The sequence below is a fragment of the Dreissena polymorpha genome, chromosome 2, assembly GCF_020536995.1.
Source record: "Dreissena polymorpha isolate Duluth1 chromosome 2, UMN_Dpol_1.0, whole genome shotgun sequence".
Classification (NCBI taxonomy): domain Eukaryota; kingdom Metazoa; phylum Mollusca; class Bivalvia; order Myida; family Dreissenidae; genus Dreissena; species Dreissena polymorpha.
Genome location: NC_068356.1, coordinates 132,338,453 through 132,359,231, shown reverse-complemented (window position 1 = coordinate 132,359,231; position 20,779 = coordinate 132,338,453). Strand labels below are relative to the sequence as shown.

General features: G+C 33.8%; 1 protein-coding gene across 7 annotated transcripts; it reads left to right on the top strand.

Moving 5' to 3' along the window:
- Positions 1 to 2,898: 2,898 nt before the first annotated feature.
- LOC127869045 (sugar transporter SWEET1-like) lies at positions 2,899 to 20,084 on the top strand. Of its 7 annotated transcripts, XM_052411310.1 has the most exons (8): positions 2,899 to 3,250; positions 3,745 to 3,858; positions 7,749 to 7,840; positions 9,581 to 9,658; positions 10,612 to 10,735; positions 12,682 to 12,843; positions 14,381 to 14,500; positions 16,991 to 20,084. In XM_052411310.1, the coding sequence occupies exons 3-8, from the start codon at positions 7,773 to 7,775 to the stop codon at positions 17,090 to 17,092; spliced, it is 654 nt and encodes a 217-aa protein (XP_052267270.1). In that variant the 5' UTR covers positions 2,899 to 3,250; positions 3,745 to 3,858; positions 7,749 to 7,772; the 3' UTR covers positions 17,093 to 20,084. The 7 variants fall into 7 exon arrangements, with proteins under 7 accessions (XP_052267270.1, XP_052267271.1, XP_052267272.1 ...); XM_052411311.1 differs by lacking the exon at positions 3,745 to 3,858 and having other exon boundaries at positions 7,752 to 7,840; XM_052411312.1 differs by lacking the exon at positions 3,745 to 3,858 and having other exon boundaries at positions 12,757 to 12,843.
- Positions 20,085 to 20,779: the final 695 nt, after the last annotated feature.

Below are 20,779 nucleotides of genomic sequence, written 5' to 3'. Positions count from 1 at the left end.
CCCAGCTGACTATTAATAGCGTCAATTAGTTTTGCTTCGGTTTGTGCCTGGGTTTCGTTTCCATTGTCTTCAAGATTGAATACTTTCAAGTTTTGCTTCTTGACGTATCGCTCGAGATTCTCATGTCTTTTTGATGACGCCGTTAGACTGCCTTCCATGGTGTTTAGCTTTTCTGTTAGACTGCTGACTTGTACTGTTAATTCTTCGTTTTGTTTTTTAAGGTGTTTATTGTCCTTTTCTAGGTTTTTTACTGCGTTGTCAAGGGAATCAAACTTATTATTTAGTAGTTTAACGTTTTTATATATTTCAATCAACAAGGTATTGGAGTCCATATCTATATCTTCGTGTGTGAACACTTCATTTGGCGTGGGGTTAGACACGGATGCGCCTTGTTCAGTAGTTGAAGGTCGGAGCCACGAGTCTAGTGATAAATTCGGCGTTGTGCCGGTAGAGATCTGACTAGATATTTGATGGTCAGGGATATTTGAGTCGACATCGTGGTCGATATTAGTTGCTAGTTTACGGGTAGTGCTCTTCACTCTGTTTGTCTTCGGAGGTCCTGGGTTTGATTCTACTCCATGTGCGACGAGTAGGAAAAACAAACATACGCGTATGGTAAGCGATATAAACATCATGTCCATCACTGTTCCTGTCTGCTGCTTTTTTGATTTCGGCATTCTGGACGGGTTAAAAGACCCGATTCTGGCTCGCCACTCATTTAAAGCTACGCCCATAATGTTGTTTATAGTTATACAGGTATTACGTAAAGTAATGTCTAAATGCACCTCGTGAGAAAGCACGATAATGGTACTCCGTCAGGCTACACTGTGTCAACAATCTGGTACAACCGACACTTGCTAGCGAAGTCTATTCAATTTTGCTGTCGCGCCTCGCAATTACAATAGGCGGATTAGAGAATCACTGTTCACTGGTGTGCGAAATCGTTAGTGTACATATTGCACTGTGTACTCTCAATAACCATCGAACAATGAATAATTGTTTTATACGTACTGTTTTTTCTCTAAACATATACATCCAAAACTAGACACAACATATTCCAGATCTCAATCACTGCTATCCATATATATATTTTTTTTTTCCACAAGACTCCGATTTAAAATCTATTTAAACACATTTCATGTCACAGTTAGAAAAAACACGTCTGCACCCCATGACAGTCACTACATACACGATTATGATTAAGAATATGGCCGTATGCGTGCGTAGAACTAACTCCCAGTCATTATATGATAAATTGCCACTGTGGTGTGTTCACGAAAATCGTCTAACTTTAAGGCCACGTGCAATGTGTCACGGAGGCCATTTTTAGTCCGTCTCCCAGATAGGAGCCAGTGGATGCGGTCTTTGAGATGGATCGCTGCAGCTGTATAGACCCTGCTTTTAAAATCGTGTTAAAAGAAGGCGAAGAATTTTTTATTTCTAAAGAAACGACTTTAATATCAAACACTGGCGAGTTTTAGAGGAGTACGCATATTTTGTTTCGTAATTGAAGGATAATTTGGATAGGCGAGACATGCTAATTGCGAGTCGATATCATACTTTTGACTTCGACACTCGACTTGTTTTCTATAAGCAAAGAAGGGAAACAAGTGAGGGTTATTCTGGTACAACCGTAACCGAAGCCTTTACTGGCAAGTATAGATCTGGAAGATCCTACATGTCAGTGCAAGTTCTTATTTATTTGGGCATCGTTGAAAAAAGTCAACGGCACAAAGTTCAGCCGACCTTACTGCTCTATCTTTTCGGCGACGTTATCTATAGTAGGCAAATGACAATTGTATTTTGCCTTAATATTCTGCCTTCCGTGTTACATTCTGTTTCCGCTGAGTAACATGACGTAAACATTAACTGTATCAATCAGTTATAAAATAGTGTTTAAATTTCAATGACCTCAAGGTTTCTTTCAATGTGCGAATAATCATGTGGTACGGACGCGTGTTTCTGTTAAAAAAAGTTCTTTGTATTTGTTATTTGATGCCTAGATTAGCGAATACGGTGTTTTGGTTCTTTAAAGGCTCTATAAAGGTGAAGATACGTAATTACTTACAGATGTTTAAATATTTTCTTCATATTTTATTTATAAAGGTTATCAAAAAAAACAATATATATATGCTACTGGACATAATAATCAAAAAATGAGCAATACAACTTGTTTTGAGCTCAAACTAAAGTGTCCTCCAAGTCAATTGTGTTTACAAACAATCAGTTTATTTACATCGCTGTTTACTCGCGAAAGAGAAAGTGACTCAGGTCACCAAAAATATAACGATGACTTTAAACGTTTTCCGGTATCACTCACAAAGTAGGTCTCTTCTAAATGGTTAAAACGTTTGTAGTGATCTAATAAGTTACTTTCTGCTGGTAAAAAGTTGTTAAAATAGAATTAAAATTGATTTTTTTCGGCTATTTTTAGCATATGTCAACGCTCTGAGGCTACACATCACGTTAGTTGCAACAAGGTAAACATTTCTTCCAATTATGAAACGGGTTTATCTTCCATAATTCTTGACAACGTTGTACCTAAACTGTGTTATTAGCAGTTTTATGAAAGAGTAACTGAAATCCGGAAAAACATAGACCAGTTGATATGCATAATAATTGGATTTGTGACCTTTAGAGAGCCTTTAAAACAAATACAACATGCAATTTAAGGTTTCTTGTAATATACTTTTGTGTAGATGTATTGCGAGCAATTGGAAGCGGCAATAGTGAAAGTTATACAGTAACGAAGACAATGTACTACTTAATATAATTACAATGATAATTTTAATCATAACTTTATTAAAATTTTAATACGAAAAATGTACACGGACGCTCGCTTTTATGCTATAGTGTAACCTCAGCAATTTATGCTATAGTGTAACCTCAGCAGTATTATTCCTTGTCACAAAATGCTTTGTCTTGACGTAGACGTAAACATTTAGACGTGCATTGTATTTTTGAATATTTACTTAAATGTTTGTTTAAAAGTGAGGATTTCAGAAAAATATCTTACGTCTTATGATATTATTAGATTTGGTAGATTTTCGTCTTTATTAGAATCCTGTAAACAGTAGGGGTTTTGAGTTAACAGTAATTTCGGACCTGGGGTAATTTCGGACAAAAATATTGAGTTACTAGAACTGATTGTGGCGCAGTTTCAACCTAATAATCGTTTCTTAATTTTTATGTTATGAAAGCCTTCTCTAATCAACTTTTTCGACACTTCAGGAACAAGACAGTGTCCAAGGTTTGTAGGCCAAAGTAACATAGATATGTCATTCCAGCCTTATATAAATATCACCTTTTATGAAAACACTAATCAGTAGTGTCTAAATCTTTTAAGAATTGATATTACTATGATATTGTATACATCTATTTTTAAACAGTGTAAATATTATGTTATCCCGTTTATATACATTAATACGGGCAAAAGCCCGCGTAACGCCTAACAGGCTTTGACCGTTCATACATATGGAAATTTAGACCAACAAAAATAGACAAGGGATTCATCTAAAAAAAATCGACACGGACATATATTTTCGCGATGCAATTACCTCCCTTGTATACTTATCTTGTCCATGTTCTGCCTCCGTTTGTTTAGTTGCGAATTTATTTCATTCTATAAATTCAACATCTTTATGTTATTATTATTCTTACTAAACAATAAATAAAACTGTTTAAAAAATTGATTCATTGAATTCATGTACATCGGCGTTGATTTCGAGCTATCAAAATTTTAAGGGAAGCCAACCACTGCGCATCTACAGCGTCTGGTGCTTACTTGTCAGAATTCGTGACGCATTTTCCATTCGCTCTCAGACAGCTGTTTTACGTGTGATCATGGGCAATATTCTGGTGAGTTTTGATTGTTACCCATCAGCAACACATTTATTCACAAAATTTAACAATATTCCGATTAAATTTTTAGTCTTTTAGCTTATTTTAAACGTATTTACACCACGTCTGCTCGCATCCCAAATGGTAACACATCACTATATAAAGTTTAGGCCTGAAACCTCCAAATCTAATACCGTTGGATTTTCGTACCAAAATCTTTCTAAACAAATATCCCAGATTCAAAATCAACAACAAAAACATGACATTTATAAAGTGTCTGCATCATTTATCAAACTTTAAGATATTTGTTGGTTTTCTGTTTTTAGAAGCTGTTCTGCCAAGGCAAGAGCTGGGCATCACACACGCCATTCTATCGATCAACACTGACAGTTTTGGTTTCCAGAAATCAAAAAAGAAGGGATTCTTGAACTATCAACGTTTCCAAGCTAAACACACAGTTGTTAGCTGTGGTGATCTTATTTATTGGTTCTGTTGGTTTACTTGGATGGAACATGTGTGAACTTTTATAGAACTTTGAAAAGTCTTAATCTGTCTATTCATAAACAAAAATCAGCTATTGCATTCTACGATCAGATGTGCAAACATTGTCAAAGGGTTCAGCGTTCGCACAGGGCTTGAAAAGTGCTTGAAAACGAGTCTTAGGCTTGAAAAGCCCTTGTACAAAGGTTGGCCTTGAAAAAGTGCTTGAAAAGTGCTTATTTCAAGTAAAAAAGCCTTGAAAATGTTTATTTCTGCTCAAAATTACTTTTATTGTGGCTTTAATTATAAACTTATATCGTTCTTAAGGGAAATATTACGAAAATTTATCATAAATTCCTTCGGGCAAAAAGTTGAGTACGAAATAAAAGTTTCGTTCACTTTTGAGTACAAAACGTTATGTGCACACGTCACAGATTATGTGTACAACGTCAGAGGTTCTCTATTGTGATCAATTTTCGCGAGTGAAAACGCAGCGATGCGAAAGTGTCGTTTCAAACCAGGGAATATTCCTGGGTACAGAAAACAAATGACATTCGAAAAGCACATTGTCGAGTCAGTAAGAAAACCATTGATGTCGGGGCGATGGGGAAAAGAGCTTTAAAAAGCCACGAAAAAGGGAAAATTAGTAATAAAAAAACTAAGTATGTAAAACACTGTGTTGTGATCATTTTTAGTAAGATGTAATTCTAAACATTAGCAAAAAGCTTGTTTAGTTAATTCATAATGCCATTAATATGCATTTCCTTTCTATTGTGTACCGGTAATTAATAAATTCGTTGTTACTTGTTGTTCCATGATAAATGTTTTATGCGCTCGTAAAAAATCAGCATTGTTAATTTTGTAAAAGGTAATAAAATGTTACTTCATAGATTCCACAGTTTTTCAAAAGATAACATCACTTTGTAATTTCATATACGTAAATATTCTTGTAAGTTGATGATCGCGTTTTAGTATTAGTTATTGTGCTACTATTATTTTATGTGCAAATGAATGATGTGAAGTGTTTTATATCTCCAAACAATTCCACAAACCTTTTTATATATGTACTGAATATATATACTAACATCATTTACATGCTTCTGCTAGCGGCTCAGCCAAGAACAATGACTGATATAAATAAGCTCATATGATTACTGATAATCTATATCTTATTGTATGTGTTATTTGAATGTTTAAATAAAAACATATGGATGATATAACATTATGTTTATTTGCATTCAAATTGTAACTATACAGCTACAAACTAAGTGTATGCAGTTTAGACTGTGATTTATGAATTGCTACAAAATGGCTAGTTTTTTAGTGTCAACAAAATTTAAACTATTCGCCAATAGTTTGCGAAAGAAAATTAGAACCTTGCAAGATACCTGTATTTATGAACTATTTTAATTTTCAAAACAAGTATGCTGTCTTTCTGTTCCACATAATGATAACACAAAAAATCCTGTCAAACAAAATTGATTTGACACTTCACATTATTTTGATTATGTTAAATCAATGTATGCTAAATTAAAATCAACTGCTTTAGCAAGCTTAAGTTGATTTGACACATTTGCTGAAACAAACTGTTTCCTTGGTAAGACCAGTACTTAGTGTCTTTAGGGTGATCTAAAGAACGCTCCCACATAAGGGATCAATACAGAGGCCTCCCAGTGACTTAGCAGACACCAGTGATTTTTTTACCTGCGAGTCATGTGTCCTGTACTCACAAAAACCTCTGGAGATGCAAAGTTTTGAATTATGTGAGTCACAAAAATGCATTGACATTTCTAAAAAAATGATATCTTTTAATATTTGGACTCATTCTTCCAATTCGGGGACTCATAGATTTGCAAGTTATTGAGTCCCAGGACTCATATGAGAAAACTTGTAAAAATATCACTGAGACACCATATCCACTATACATCAGCCATCGAACCAGCTTTAAATTTCTGCGGCTAGAAAACACACACAATTATAAGATGCTAGATCTTAAAGCTAGGAACATGTTACTCGTTTGAAGATTGACTTTTTTGGATGCATTACTTTATTATTGAAACAACTATAATATTTTGAACACAATAATGTCCATATATTTATTAAAAAAATACATCGTTATCAAAAAAGCTTTTGCCCGTAAATTAGGTAGCACCTATAATCATATTAATATGCAACCATGTTACATATTAATGCATATAAAAGGTAATTGTACAAAAATGACTATAATTTGTTAAAACGCTTTACATGTGGAATAAGAATTTAAACCATATTATGCATGAAATGCACAATTTCCACGATATAACACCCAGTAACCATCATCAGTCTCTTAAGTAACTAGCTGTGATTTCATCCTTGAGGTGTACACTGTAGCCTTACAGTCACAAAGCCAACAAACTGTCACAAACCACCACACGACAATTACGTCACTCGTTGTTTGCATGACTTTACTCCATGCATTGAATGCATACAAGTGCTGTCGCTCATGCAAAGTCTGGGCTCTCATTGACCAATAGACTATTTTCCAATACAGTGACGCTCCACCTTTTGGCAGGCTTTAATTGGGTGATGAGATACATGTAAATGAAAGAGGATCATAAATCGGCTCTCAAAATATCCTGCAAAGTGGATAACACTTTGATCTTAAGAATGGATAGTTGCAGTTACTAATCAGTAAAAGTTAAGCACTCCACACTCTGATGTTGAAGTTCAAGTGCACCAAAGAGGGAACTTTAAAAAGCTTGTGAAAAGCACTGAAGAAATTAGGCAATGATATTTAACTGCATGTGTATATAACATATAAGACTCTCTTTTTTTGCACATCATGTCTTTGACACTAATAACTATATTGTGCATGTTTTGTGCATCTTTCATTATTATAAAAGCATCATGGTAGTAAATATATATATTTGCAAAATTGAGTGACTTGCATTACTTTTAACAAGCCAGTAGTCAAAAGAGTTATATCAAAATGGTCCCTGGAAAACTTAAGATTAAATACAATTTTTATTTGATTGGAAAGTTCATAATACATGTATTTTGTATGGCAAATTTCTGAAATGATGTTGGAAAAAGTAAATTAATTTCGGTTTTATATAACAACATGAATTTGTATTGAACTGTTTGATTGTTTATACTTCTGTACATGTGTAGACCTTTTGGTAGGGTATGTAATACTTTTTCACTTATTTGCTTTGTACATTAAATTGTTAAAAATAGTATTATTATGATAATGTTGTTCCTTCTTTAGTGTGTATACACCTAGTTGAATGCAAAGATAACTACACAAAAGTTAAGGTGCCTGTTTTCTTGATGTACAACATCCTTTATGCACTCAGTCACTACTAGATATAGTAAGTAATGGCACATTCTGTAGAGTTTTTAACAGACAATATAATCTCACCCTCGCTTGTTGTACGTCTGTATTTCAGCAGGAGATCTGAGCTAGTTCCAAGATGGATTTGACCACAATAGTCGGAATGCTTTGCTCCATGTCCTCATTCAGCTTCCAGCTGGTCGGGATGTTAGTATGATTACAGAATCTGCTCTGGTAAAATTCACAATGAGCCTTCCTTTGGGAAAATTTGGGTTTAACCCTTTCAGTGCGGGAACCGAATTTTGAAGGCATTTGCAAACAGTTTTGATCCAGATGAGACGCCACAGAACGTGGCGTCTTATCAGGATCCAAACTGTTTGCTATTCTGATAATATTCTTTGAAAAAAATCGAAGAAAAGGCTAATTTTAGAAATTCAGCAGACAACATTTTAGCAGACGACAAATTTCCCAGCATGCAAAGGGTTAAAGTATGTGTTTAATGTGTCATCTAAGATTAGATTGTGCAGTCTTGATGCTAATCAGGGACGACACTATTTTGCCTAAAGTGGATGTGACTAAGAAGAGACTCTAAAAGAAAAATACATTACAAGCGGAAATTTTTTTCCCTTATTAGACTGTATGGTCTGCACAGGCTTATCAAGGGAAAAATCTTTACGCACATTCATTAAGCCCCATGTTCCTTTAGTGGGACTCAATTTTAATTTGGAGTGCTAAACTTTGTGAGATTTATTGTAAGGCTTGCTTAGTAAAACTTTTAGTAAAATGACTAGTCAACTTAAGGGTCAAGAAAAGTATTTGGGTATTTTGAGTTTTACACAGCTTTTAGTTAATGCCATTCAGGCAAGTATCATAATGATTATTTTCTCCATTGACCATTTTGTTCAGCAGGATATTTTAAGAATGGTTTGAGCTAAGATCATCCAAGTAATTTTAATTCGATTTGAAAAATTCCCTATTGAAAAAGTATATATTTTTACCAAATGGGACCTAAAAAAATCCCAATTGACCCCCCCCCCCCCCCAATTTTTTATTTGTGGACCTCAACATTTATTTTATCTCTCATCCAGCTCTATAAGTTTAACCTAATAAGTAGAATATTGAAAAAACTTGTGATCTCAATTTTGAAGCATTTGTTAGCAAAACATCAACAACACTAATTTCCCAAATTTAGTCAAAACGCTAGGATTCTTTCCCAATCCAAAGGGACCCAGCCTCATTCCAAAAATGTTGAGAAATAAACCCATTGGTTTATTGTTCTGATTGGTATGGACAGGATGAAGATTATTGATTTCAGGTCCTTCATTCAGAGGTTAAGGTCACATTGTCAGATGTTAAGGTCACATTAGTAATATTAAAACCAATTCCAAACAAGACCTTTGCAATAAAATAAGATCGTATATTAATATACTTAATACAGGGGGGCCCATTCCCAAAGGAAAAGAAGTATATATTTTTCCCTAATGAGACCTACATATTTCCTAATTGAAGGTTTAAACAAATTGTTTTTTTAAGTCTCAACATTGAATTAATCTCAAATCCTGTGCTCTATTAGTTGAACCTTAGTAAATATAATAGTAAAATCACTTGTATTCTAGTGAAATCACTTGTATTCTAGTGAAATCACTTTTAGTCTAACATTTTTAGTATTTTTTAGCAAAAAATTAACAAAACTTATATACCAATTTTAATAAAAGCATCTAAATTTTTCCCAATGCAAAGGAACCCAGCCCCATAAGGGTGGAAAAAAACAACACTACAGTCAGTCTTGAGGGAAGAAAGATCACTATCATAGAGGCATAAAATATTACAAAATCTCTTATTAATTGCACATATTGACACCATGGCTGCGAGTTTTGGGGTTATACATCTCTTCTTTCTTAAGGCTGAAAGTAAAGTTAAATTTTAACATTAATCTGTTATTTTCAGAAACGTATGCCGTGGGATTGTGAAGAAAGGATCGACAGGGGACATGTCACCATTCACTTTTATATCCTATTTTGTTGCGTAAGTATTGCATGTATTAGCCTACTTATTAAATTAATACTAATGAGATGTTTATGCAAGTTTGAGTACAAATATCAAGACATTTAGCGATTGTGACAGTAGTCACCTGGAAGTTTCATTCCTTAATATAAGTGAAAAATTAAACTTGTATTTACTTGATGAAAATGGTCTTAAAACAATTTATATGCATTCCAGCATATGTATACCTGGATTTATCTTAAACTTTAGATCATAAGGGCAGTTCCAAAATGTATGCTAAGCCATAATTTTTGTTGAAATAAATACTTGTATCCAAATAGGAGAAAATCTAATGTGGAACTTATATAAAATAATATTTAAGTAGTTTAAAAAATATATGTGGTACTTTTTCCAATTTGTATAATCTGTATGTAACCATTTATGTATTATTTAAACTTATTCCTGTCATTGATGAAAAACTTGCAAGACATTGACTGTGATTTACTGCATCTTTCGTCGAGCTTAGTGAAGATATCTTGAGGCTTTGTTATTCTATAAATATTTGAGCCTCAGTCGGTAAAAATGGGGCTTAATGCATGTACGTAAAGTATCGTCATAGATTAGCCTGTGCAGTAGGCACAGGCTTATCAGGGACTACACTTTCTGCTTTAATGCTATTTCTTGTTTAAAGGAAGTCTCATCATAGCAAAAGTCCAGGTTAGGAAGAAAGTGATAGGCGCAGGTTCCCAGATCGAGGCTGTTTTGTATCCAAATCATTGTGTTAACCCTTTGAGCGATGGAACCGGAATTTGAAGCCCTTTGCAAAACGTGGCGTCTCATCAGGATCCAAACTGTTTGCTATTCTGATAGTATTCTTTGAAAAAAAATCGAAGAAAATGCTAATTTTAGCAATTTAGCAGACAACATATTAGCAGACGACAAATTTCCCAGCATGCAAAGGGTTAACTTAGGCTGAATCATATCTGTTTCTACAGGTGCGCAGTTTGGCTCAAGTACGGTCTAATCGTGCAGAACACTGTTGTGATAGCAACGAACTCGTTTGGTAGCATCATGAACTTCATATACATCATTGTCTTCTACACGTACAGCTCTAAAAAGGTAGGATTTATTGTACCGCTTCAAACAGAGTATGGGAATGGGTATATTGGAATAACTGCTTTTATTGATCTGTTGTTCATAGTGTTTGTTTCACCGTTTTCGGAATGGTGTTCTTTTGCATTTGGAAAATTCCTGTAGTTTTGGCGAAAACTGGGAAATTGGATTGTGTTTTTTTGTTGACAAATACTTTCAACTGAGAAAAAAAAGTGTTTTAAGTATTATATTTACTGGGATTCAGCTGGTAGAGCTTGAAAGTGTAATTAATTAAATGTTGCAATTTATTTGCATTTTTAGTTTTCCCCTACGAAAGGCAGAGGAATAAAGAGGAGTTGGTCGTCCATCCGTCACAAAATTATTATTGGCGGGAGATATAAAAAAAAAAATAAAAAACCCCACAAATTTGCTTTTTTTTTAAACCTTCAGTTGGCAATTTTAGGCAGTCATTTAGAAAACATATATACACTAGTTTGATAAATAATGTTTTAGCAATCTCTTATTGACAGTTGTTTAAACATTATAAGGAGTTTTGATGCGTAGAAAGAAGATCAAGTCAGTGCTGTTTAATAGCCATGCATCAGAACAGCATAGAGAGGGGAAGTTTGAGACTGTATGTTATTAAAGAGGGTATAGATGTTTTAACTAGGAAATTACATGAAAATCTAGTTAACCATCGTTAATTTCAATTTGTAACTATTGTATTCTTATTCTTTGGTTATTAATCCCCAAGTCATTTATGAACTTATGACTATTCACTCAACTATGCTTATCACTTTATGGTCGCATTTGCAGTACTGGTCGTGGTTTACATGAAACAGCTTACAGCAACTACTATGCATATATAATTGAAGTTTTACATTTGAAGTAGGTTAATACTCACCAATCTCTGTTGTTTGGAAACATGATGGGAGATCACTGACAGAGAATGTATTATCAAAGTACTTGAGCATGCTGTGAGACAGACTGCAGTGTGTGTTTTTCGTTCAAATTAGAGGGACAGGCCATTCCCAATGGAAAAAAAAGAACATATTTGTCCCAAATAGGACCAGCATATTCCCAGTTTATAAAAAAAATAAAAAAATAAAAAATAAATAAGTTTCAACATCTCATCAGGATCCAAACTGTTTGCTATTCTTATAGTATTTTTTGAAAAAAATCGAAGAAAATGCTAATTTTAGAAATTCAGCAGACAACATTTTAGCAGACGACAAATTTCCCAGCATGCTAAGGGTTAAGTTTCTGTATTATATCTTGTGAATGCTTTCAACATGCACGTTGGAATGATGGTTACTAGGGATGGCACATAGTGATGTCAAAGGTCAAAGTCACAAGGGCTTGTAATATGGAATTCCATTATTCTTAAAATAATTATAAGTATACTGTCTACACTTTCAGGTGTGATACAACACTATCTGGCCATTTGACACGTTATACCCTGATAAGAACCTGTACGATTTTATGGTACTTCATGGGGTTGATGTGTTAAAGCATGTAATATATATATGGTGTTTACATTTACTTAAAAAACCTGTTCAAACCAGATTCAAATATCCTTTTATTGATTTGTATTGCTTGCTGCTGTTAAACTTCGCACATTTTTTAAGTGGGAGCTGGGGGACAAACGTGTATTACAAACATCTGTTGTTTAGTTCTGTAATTGAACATTTGTACATCATTTAGTTCTATAAGATGCTGAGTATTTAGTGACTTAATGGTGTCACATACCAGGATTTTCTTTAAAAAATGTATATTTATATAACCGGTATATATATATTATATAAATATATATATATATATAATTTTGAATATATGATTGTTTGCATAAATGTTTAATTTTATATATATATATATATATATTAACATGCACAACTGTAAAATTAAACATTTATGCAAACAATCATATATTCAAAATTTCATACTCAGTTTAATAGATTTCTGTGCCATTTCAGCCTCAGTTCAATCAATTTCTGTTCCTCGGTGCTGTGATGATTGTCAGCCCTTTAGTGTACATTAAACACTTCCAGACGGACGGACAGCTGGCCCTGAGTCACCTTGGGTCATACTGTGTCTGCTTGACCATCATTGGATATGGGGCACCCTTGGTCTCTCTGGTAGGTTTTGAGCAGTCTTCTTTATAATACTTTAAAAAAAATTTTTTAGCTTGATGGCATTGTTAGCAAAAGGCTTATTGAAACGCTCTTGAGTCCATTTCCTTGGTAAAACCAGTACTTGGTGTTTTGTGGGAAAGTTCTCATAGAGGGCATTGAAACCTCCCAGTTGCTATACGGACACCATATCCACTTCACCAAGATGACCTACGATTTATGTTAATAATACTTGTTAACGTGAACTTCTCGATTCCATGAAACTAAAGTGTTAGTGACTGTTTGTGTTCTCTCTTGTTTTGAGCAGTCTCCATAATGGTCTTTATTAATACTTGTAATTATGAACTTCTAGATTTCATAAAGCTTATGAGAAAGAGACTGTTTTTCATTGTATTTACTGTAAAATGATTAAACTAGGAAAAATATTTGTGATACTTACTATTAACTAGGTATCTGAAATTTTGGTTTCAAGATCGGTGAGGATTTTTCTTTGTGAAGACTGCTATTGGGAAACATACTTCTGAAGATTGTAAGCATTAAATGTGACTATATCAACTGATTATAAATTATTTTATCAGTCCTAACTATCTTAAAGATTTTCACGTCCGCTACAGATAATACTTTTTTATATGATTTTCCTTGAACTTGGCTCAAATAATCAGGTCATGGAGACAATGTGAAGATGCGTAAGTCATACCAGGTCAAGGCCAAAAACACATCTGAAGGCAAAATAATCAAACCCCTATTTTGTGACTGCACATATCCTCCTTACCCTTTGAAGGCTTTTCATGAAACTATGCTCAAATGTTAAAGGTAGTAAGGCAATGGGCTGAAGGCATAATGCATGCCAAGCCAAGGTCAAGGTCACATGTGAAGGTTGAATGTTTGAGCCTAAATTCTCATGTGTGTTCTAAATTATATTCATGCCTAAAATATTGATCACATTGATGCAATGTGCAGAACGCATGTGGCAGTAAATCCACTTCACTGACAAGGTCACCATTTGAAGGTCACCTAGGTATGGCAGGAGATTATACCTGTCTTTCGGACTGCGGTGAATATGTTCGTCTTTTATAAGCCTTGTTGGTATGAATATCTTTTAATCAATGAGTAGTTGGTCTATTATATGTTTAAATATCTTTAAAAAATACTTGTTGGCAACTTAAAACAAGACACGTCTGGTAGAAGGGGAAGGGGGGTCTTTTTGTCTACAAACTTCTCTTGTTTGTTGTTGGAGGCTTTTAGGCTGGTAAAATACAAATTATTAAGGCACAAAATACAACAGTTTATAATGTGAATCCATTTAATTTAGTTGATTGAGATTAATTTGATTATTGAAATCATATATGTGTTTGAATTATTATAAAATTGTATCATCTTTAAAAAATCCACACATTTAATATATTACATTAACTAATGATATTAGACTTTGCATGTTAATGACCGTTAAACAATTATTGTCCTGGTTGAGCTGATCAACTAAAATCCACCAATATTTGTGTCTTTCTAATTATTTTTGTTTCACAGTATTTTTTTATTCCAGTCGGACATTGTACGTTCCAAAAGCACTGAGAGTCTTCATTTTGTGTTGATTCTTGCCAACTTTCTACTTGGCCTGCTCTGGACCTTGTATGGATTACTCATTGCAGACAGATATGTTCAGGTAATGTGACTGTTCCATGTATATATTACTCATTGCAGACAGATATGTTCAGGTAATGTGACTGTTCCATGTATATATTACTCATTGCAGACAGATATGTTCAGGTAATGTTACTGTTCCATGTATGGATTACTCATTGCAGGCAGATATGTTCAGGTAATGTTACTGTTCCATGTATGGATTACTCATTGCAGGCAGATATGTTCAGGTAATGTTACTGTTCCATATATGGATTACTCATTGCAGACAGATAAGTTCAGGTAATGTTACTGGTTCCATGTATGGATTACTTATTGCAGACATATATGTTCAGGTAATGTTACTGTTTTCATGTATGGATAACTCTTGAAGACAAATATGTTCAGGTAATGTTACTGGTTCCATGTATGGATTACTTATGTTACTGGTTCCATGTAATGATAACTCATTGCAGACAGATATGTTCAGGTAATGTTACTGGTTCCATGTATGGATTACTCATTGCAGACAGATATGTTCAGTTAATGTTACTGGTTCCATGAATGGATTACTCATTGCAGACAGATGTGTTCAGGTAATGTTACTAGTTCCATGTATGGAAAACTCTTGCATACAAATATGTTCAGGTAATGTTACTGGTTCTATGTATGGATATCTCATTGAGGACAGAAATGTTCAGGTAATGTTAAAGTTGAATTTACATACAATACACATTGTTTTTGTTTTTACCAACTGTAATTCAAATGTTTAGTTTACTTAACTTTAAAAAAGTTATTTAATTCAACCCAAAATATCAGTGAAACGTATGGATGCTTCATGATGATGCTAGTTGTAGATACATGGGTTGATTGTGTGGAAACTTATTAGTGTTCAAAGGGCAATAACTCCTACAAAACTAAATGGAGGGGAAATAATTGACAAAATCTACTACATGTACAGCCTGTAGGGATACAGCAAATACAGACTCCCTTTATCAAATGCATTCAAATATGTTTGTCTATTTTGATCACTTGATAAATCTCAGATGACCTGTTTCAAATGCTATCAAACTAATTGGCCACTGTTTTCCTTAAATGACTACTGAAGACTTAATAGCATTCTTTACATTTTTATTTTCAATTTGGGACTAATTTTACAAATTTTTAATGATGGCCTCGTGTCAAATTAACAAATAACTTTCCAACCAACATAGAGCAATTAGTCATGTTCTTTTCAATATACATAGCTCACTAAGTCTTGATCTTTCTATTAGGTATAGAACATTATGTCTTGTTCTTTCCAATAGACTTAAAGCACTGAGTCTTGTTCTTTCCATTAGGTATAGAACACTAAGTCTTGTTCTTTCCATTAGACATAGAGCACTAAGTCTTGTTCTTTCCAAAAGACATAGATCACTAAGTCTTGTTCTTTCCATTAGACAGATCACTAAGTATTGTTCCCTCCAAAAGACAAAGAGAACTAAGTATTGTTCTTTCCATTAGACATAGAGCCAAAAGTCTTGTTCTTTCAAAATACATAGAGCACATAGTCTTGTTCTTTCAAATACACATAGAGCACTAAGACTTGTTATTTCCATTAGACATAAAGCACTAAGACTTGTTCTTTCCATTAGACATAGAGCACTAAGACTTGTTATTTCCATTAGACATAAAGCACTAAGACTTGTTATTTCCATTAGACATAAAGCACTAAGACTTGTTCTTTCCATTACACATAGAGCATTTAGACTTGTTCTTTCCATTAGACATAGGGCACTTAGACTTGTTCTTTCCATTAGACATAGGGCACTTAGACTTGATCTTTCCATTAGACATAGGGCACTTAGACTTGTTCTTTCCATTAGACATAGGGCACTTAGACTTGTTCTTTCCATTAGACATAGGGCACTTAGACTTGTTCTTTCCATTAGACATAGGGCACTTAGACTTGTTCTTTCCATTAGACATAGAGCACTTAGACTTGTTCTTTCCATTAGACATAGAGCACTAAGTATTGTTCCCTCCAAAAGACATAGAGCACTAAGTATTGTTCCTTCCAAAAGACATAGAGCACTAAGTATTGTTCCTTCCAAAAGACATAGAGCACTAAGTATTGTTCCCTCCAAAAGACATAGAGCACTAAGTATTGTTCCCTCCAAAAGACATAGAGCACTAAGTATTGTTCCCTCCAAAAGACATAGAGCACTAAGTATTGTTCCCTTCAAAAGACATAGCGCACTTAGTATTGTTCCCTCCAAAAGACATAGAGCACTAAGTATTGTTCCTTCCAAAAGACATAGAGCACTAAGTATTGTTCCCTCCAAAAGACCTAGAGCACTAAGTATTGTTCCCTCCAAAAGACATAGAGCACTAAGTATTGTTCTTTTGAATACACATAGAGCAAATCTTGTTGTTGCCGATAAAAAATATTATTTTGATTAAATATAGATCACTAAGTTTTCTTCTTTGATAGTTTTTATGCATACAAAATAACTGTTCAAACAAATTCAACTAAGTACTTGTCTATTTTCAGGTCCCCAACTTCTTGGGAGCAATGTTAGCCTTGATACAGCTGTCACTGTTTGCCATATACCCACGGTCATCTCATAGCCGTAGTAAAGTGATCCACAGCTGATATTTCCCTTGGCCCATTATCAAGAACATTCTCAATTTGTTATGATTAGCTTAGAAGATGACTCAGCTGAGTATCAGGAATGTCTTTCAGCTCAAGAACAAATCTCAGCTATAAGAATATGCTCATATTCCTCCTCAAACTTCGGGTTGAGTTGGACTCAAAACTCAAAAGACTCTAATGAACACCAAAGTGAGCATGATGGTCAAAGGCATCTCAAAAATTGAGATAAAAACTCAAAGTTGAGTCAGAAGACATGTATTGACTTAAGTATGTTAGTGATTTTAGTGTGGATAATGGAGATTATATAGTCATTATAAACTATTTGTATTCATGTTTTACCTGTTAACAGAAAGAATGGTCTTACTGGGTTAACATGTGAGGATATGGAAGAAGATAATACTCTATAGTTATTATATAGAGAATATAATGTGAGTGTCGGATAGAGATCAAGTTTATCATACGTGTAGTGCGTGGCTTGCCGAGTGCTACATAGTTTCGAGCCGAGCGTGATTAACTTGATCTCTATCCGACACTCACATAATATTCTATTTATCTTATTATTTTGTGGTCGTTTATCGTTCAAAAAAAGTAAAAATACTTTAAAATTCAAAGATACAGCGCTGGTTTTTCAAGTTGACTCCGAAGTGTTTGTTTATTTCAACGTCATCATTTGCAATGACGTCACATTGAAACATATAGTGTTCTTTAGATAGAGATCGGAAAACCATGGTCTAAAAATAGCGATAGTATAAAGCTAAAGTTTATACGATCGTTGTTATACTATCGATTTTCATCTGGTAATAGGATAAAAACTATTCCTTACACACTATTTACCTGTTAACAGAAGGAAATAGTCTAGGTGGGCTTTCAAGTCTGGAAAATGAAGAAGATTATACTCTATGGTTGTGATAAATTATTTCTTACCCACTATTCACCTGTTAACAGAATGAAATGGCCCAATAGTGATGCAGTGGTTAAACCCAGGTGGCGGATTGATCAACTTGCTTATTCGACCAAAATTGTTTAAACACCTGGTTACTTTTGTTCTTTTTTGAAGCACAAGTCCAAATCAACTAAAAATCCCCTCATTTTTTTGAAAATCATGCTCCTACTTTTAAACCTAATGAAACACCCTACAACCACCAAACGGCTTGAAAATTTCATCTGATATAAGAAGGAGCTATATAGTCAAAACCTTCAGTGTATGAAGCATCTATAAATGTAGCTTTTGCAGCTACCTTAATGCTAACAACATAATTGTATATGTTGTGTGTGTGTTTTTGTATGCAATGTTTTGTGCAATATTTACATTTTTTCGGGTATTGCATTTGTTCATGATTGTTTTGCTGATATTGCAAGCAGGTTATAATTGTAAAGTATTGAGTGATGCAGGGCTTCTTTTCTTTTAACACTAGACTTCACGAGTTGTTCTTTAATGGGAAGAATGACACAGGGTTATTTAAGATTAGAATGTTTTATTTCAAATTACAGTATAAAACATGAAGCAGATTTTAAGATATTAAAATCGACTGAATCAAGTGCTGACAGTGTTTCACTTTTTTTTAAAGAAAGTTAACCCATCTTGGTAATCGCAGTACTTTAGATGGACAGATTCATTTAAATCGCAACTCTTTAGTAAATTTAAAACTTCATTCTACGGTCATTACAAATGAATACATACATTGATTTTTTCGTGATTGAGTCCTTTAAGCAAATTAATGTTTTTCCCAAAATGTAGAGTTTTACAATGCAGAACTTACATTTACAATGTAGCTTTTTCCTTTTATGGATGGAAATTGTAGCCTTTTTTCATGGAAGAAAGCCCTGTGATGAAGAAGCCAAGTCATTTTGAATTCATTGAATTTCATTGCCAAATTTACTTTTTGTTCAATTGTTGAGGCTCAATCTTAAAGTTTTCACGATTTCAACACTATGTTGTGATTCATATACATGTATATATATATGGTGTTCTGTGAAAGGGGATTTATTGCATGTGCGTAAAATGTGGTTCAAGATCAGCCTCATCAATCAGAGACGACACTTTCAGCCTTTTCAAAAATAATTATTTAAGAATTTCATTTGAGAAATAAATTGTACAGCTTTAACGCTTAACACCACCTTACAAAGACCAAACATAATATCAAGGTAATATCATATCATATTATCATATGTCATGGTAATCAAACTAATTGCATAAACATTTAACATAATTGAGATAATACAAAGTTCTTGGTCAACAATTGAAAAGCAATTTGACATGATCCATTAAAACTAGTTATCTTAATGCAAGGGCACATTTCAGGCTGATGAATATGTTTACCAAAACTTTTCGTCTATAATGAAATATGTGCGTGTGCAATAAATGACTAAGACTTATTTTGGCAAAATGTTTACTGAATTTTATTGCTTCCCTTTATTGAAAAGATGGATCAATATCAGTTAGAATAAAGAAAAGTCTACATATTGTTTTACATACACATTGAAATAAATAAACATTACTGAAAAACATAGACTTAATAAAACTCAGAAAAAATGGAAAATGGTTATGGTTTATGTGAAAACAGGGTTTATGCTGTTCTTGTTCGGTTTTGTTCCTTTTTATACCCAACTTTTTAATTACAGTTTTACTAGTTTTAAAAAACTGCTTCAGCTAAACAACTTTTGTTTTATTAAAATGCATCATGTTTTACATTTAAATTCTCTAAGAAGTGTTACTTTCTTAGAACATGTTGCTTTTATTGAAGAATTGAGATTATGTTCATCTACGAAATAGGGATTAAGCGCAAAAATGTTGTATTTGCATAACATTTTCATTGAAGATTCAACAATTGCCCGCTCAATGCTTCAATGATAACTACATTGTTGTGGAAAAATGACACTTAGTTTACAAAGGTTAGGTAATTTTATTGTAAACTTGATTATTTGATATTATGCTTGTTAAACTTTGGACCACTTTAGTAATTATGAAACCAAATAAAACAATAAAAGAACATTTTGCGTATTGTTGTGCACCATTTTCTCCATACGTTTTGTAATGAATGCTGTGTATCAGCTTCTTTCAGAGATAAAGGGTCTGTCCATCATCATTAGACGAGAATGTATGAGCCATGGACTTATTTGTCTGAGGAGTGAAAATCTTGAACATGAGAAATACCTCGATTATCAATGTAAACACTTCATAGTTCGATTATCAATGTAAAAACTTCGTAGCTCGATTATCAATGTAAAAACTCAAATCTGCTAATTATGGTGAAATGCATATTTTTAAACAGATCAATCATCATCAGAAAATTAACAGACCCATCAACCTTTTCAAAAAGCGTGGGGATAAAGACAATTTTAAGTGGGTGTGGCCTATTATGGGCGTAGAGCCCCAGAGTTGGTAATTGGGCCATACATAGTTGAGCTTGCTGAACTTCTCTTATGACAATACGGTTAATCTCAAGTATGCATAGCCCCATTACCAACTCATGGGCGCCCTGTCCACATAGCCCACGCCCACCCAAAATTGCCTTTTACTATAATTTCCTTATTTCTACACCGATTCACTTCAAATTGAAACTGAACCTCTCTTATTACAATACAGTCAATCTCAACTATGCATGGCCCCATTACCAACCCTGGGGCGCCCCGCCCACATTGGCCACGCCCACCCAAAATTGCCTTTTACTATAATTTCTTCATTTC

Excerpts from the sequence above, each read along its gene's own strand:
- LOC127869045 (XM_052411311.1), top strand. The coding sequence starts at position 7,773 with ATGGATTTGACCACAATAGTCGGAATGCTTTGCTCCATGTCCTCATTC. Across the intron at positions 9,659-10,611 it reads TTTATATCCTATTTTGTTGC|GTGCGCAGTTTGGCTCAAGT; the intron begins GTAAGTATTGCA and ends CTGTTTCTACAG. Across the intron at positions 12,844-14,380 it reads GGGCACCCTTGGTCTCTCTG|TCGGACATTGTACGTTCCAA; the intron begins GTAGGTTTTGAG and ends TTTTTATTCCAG.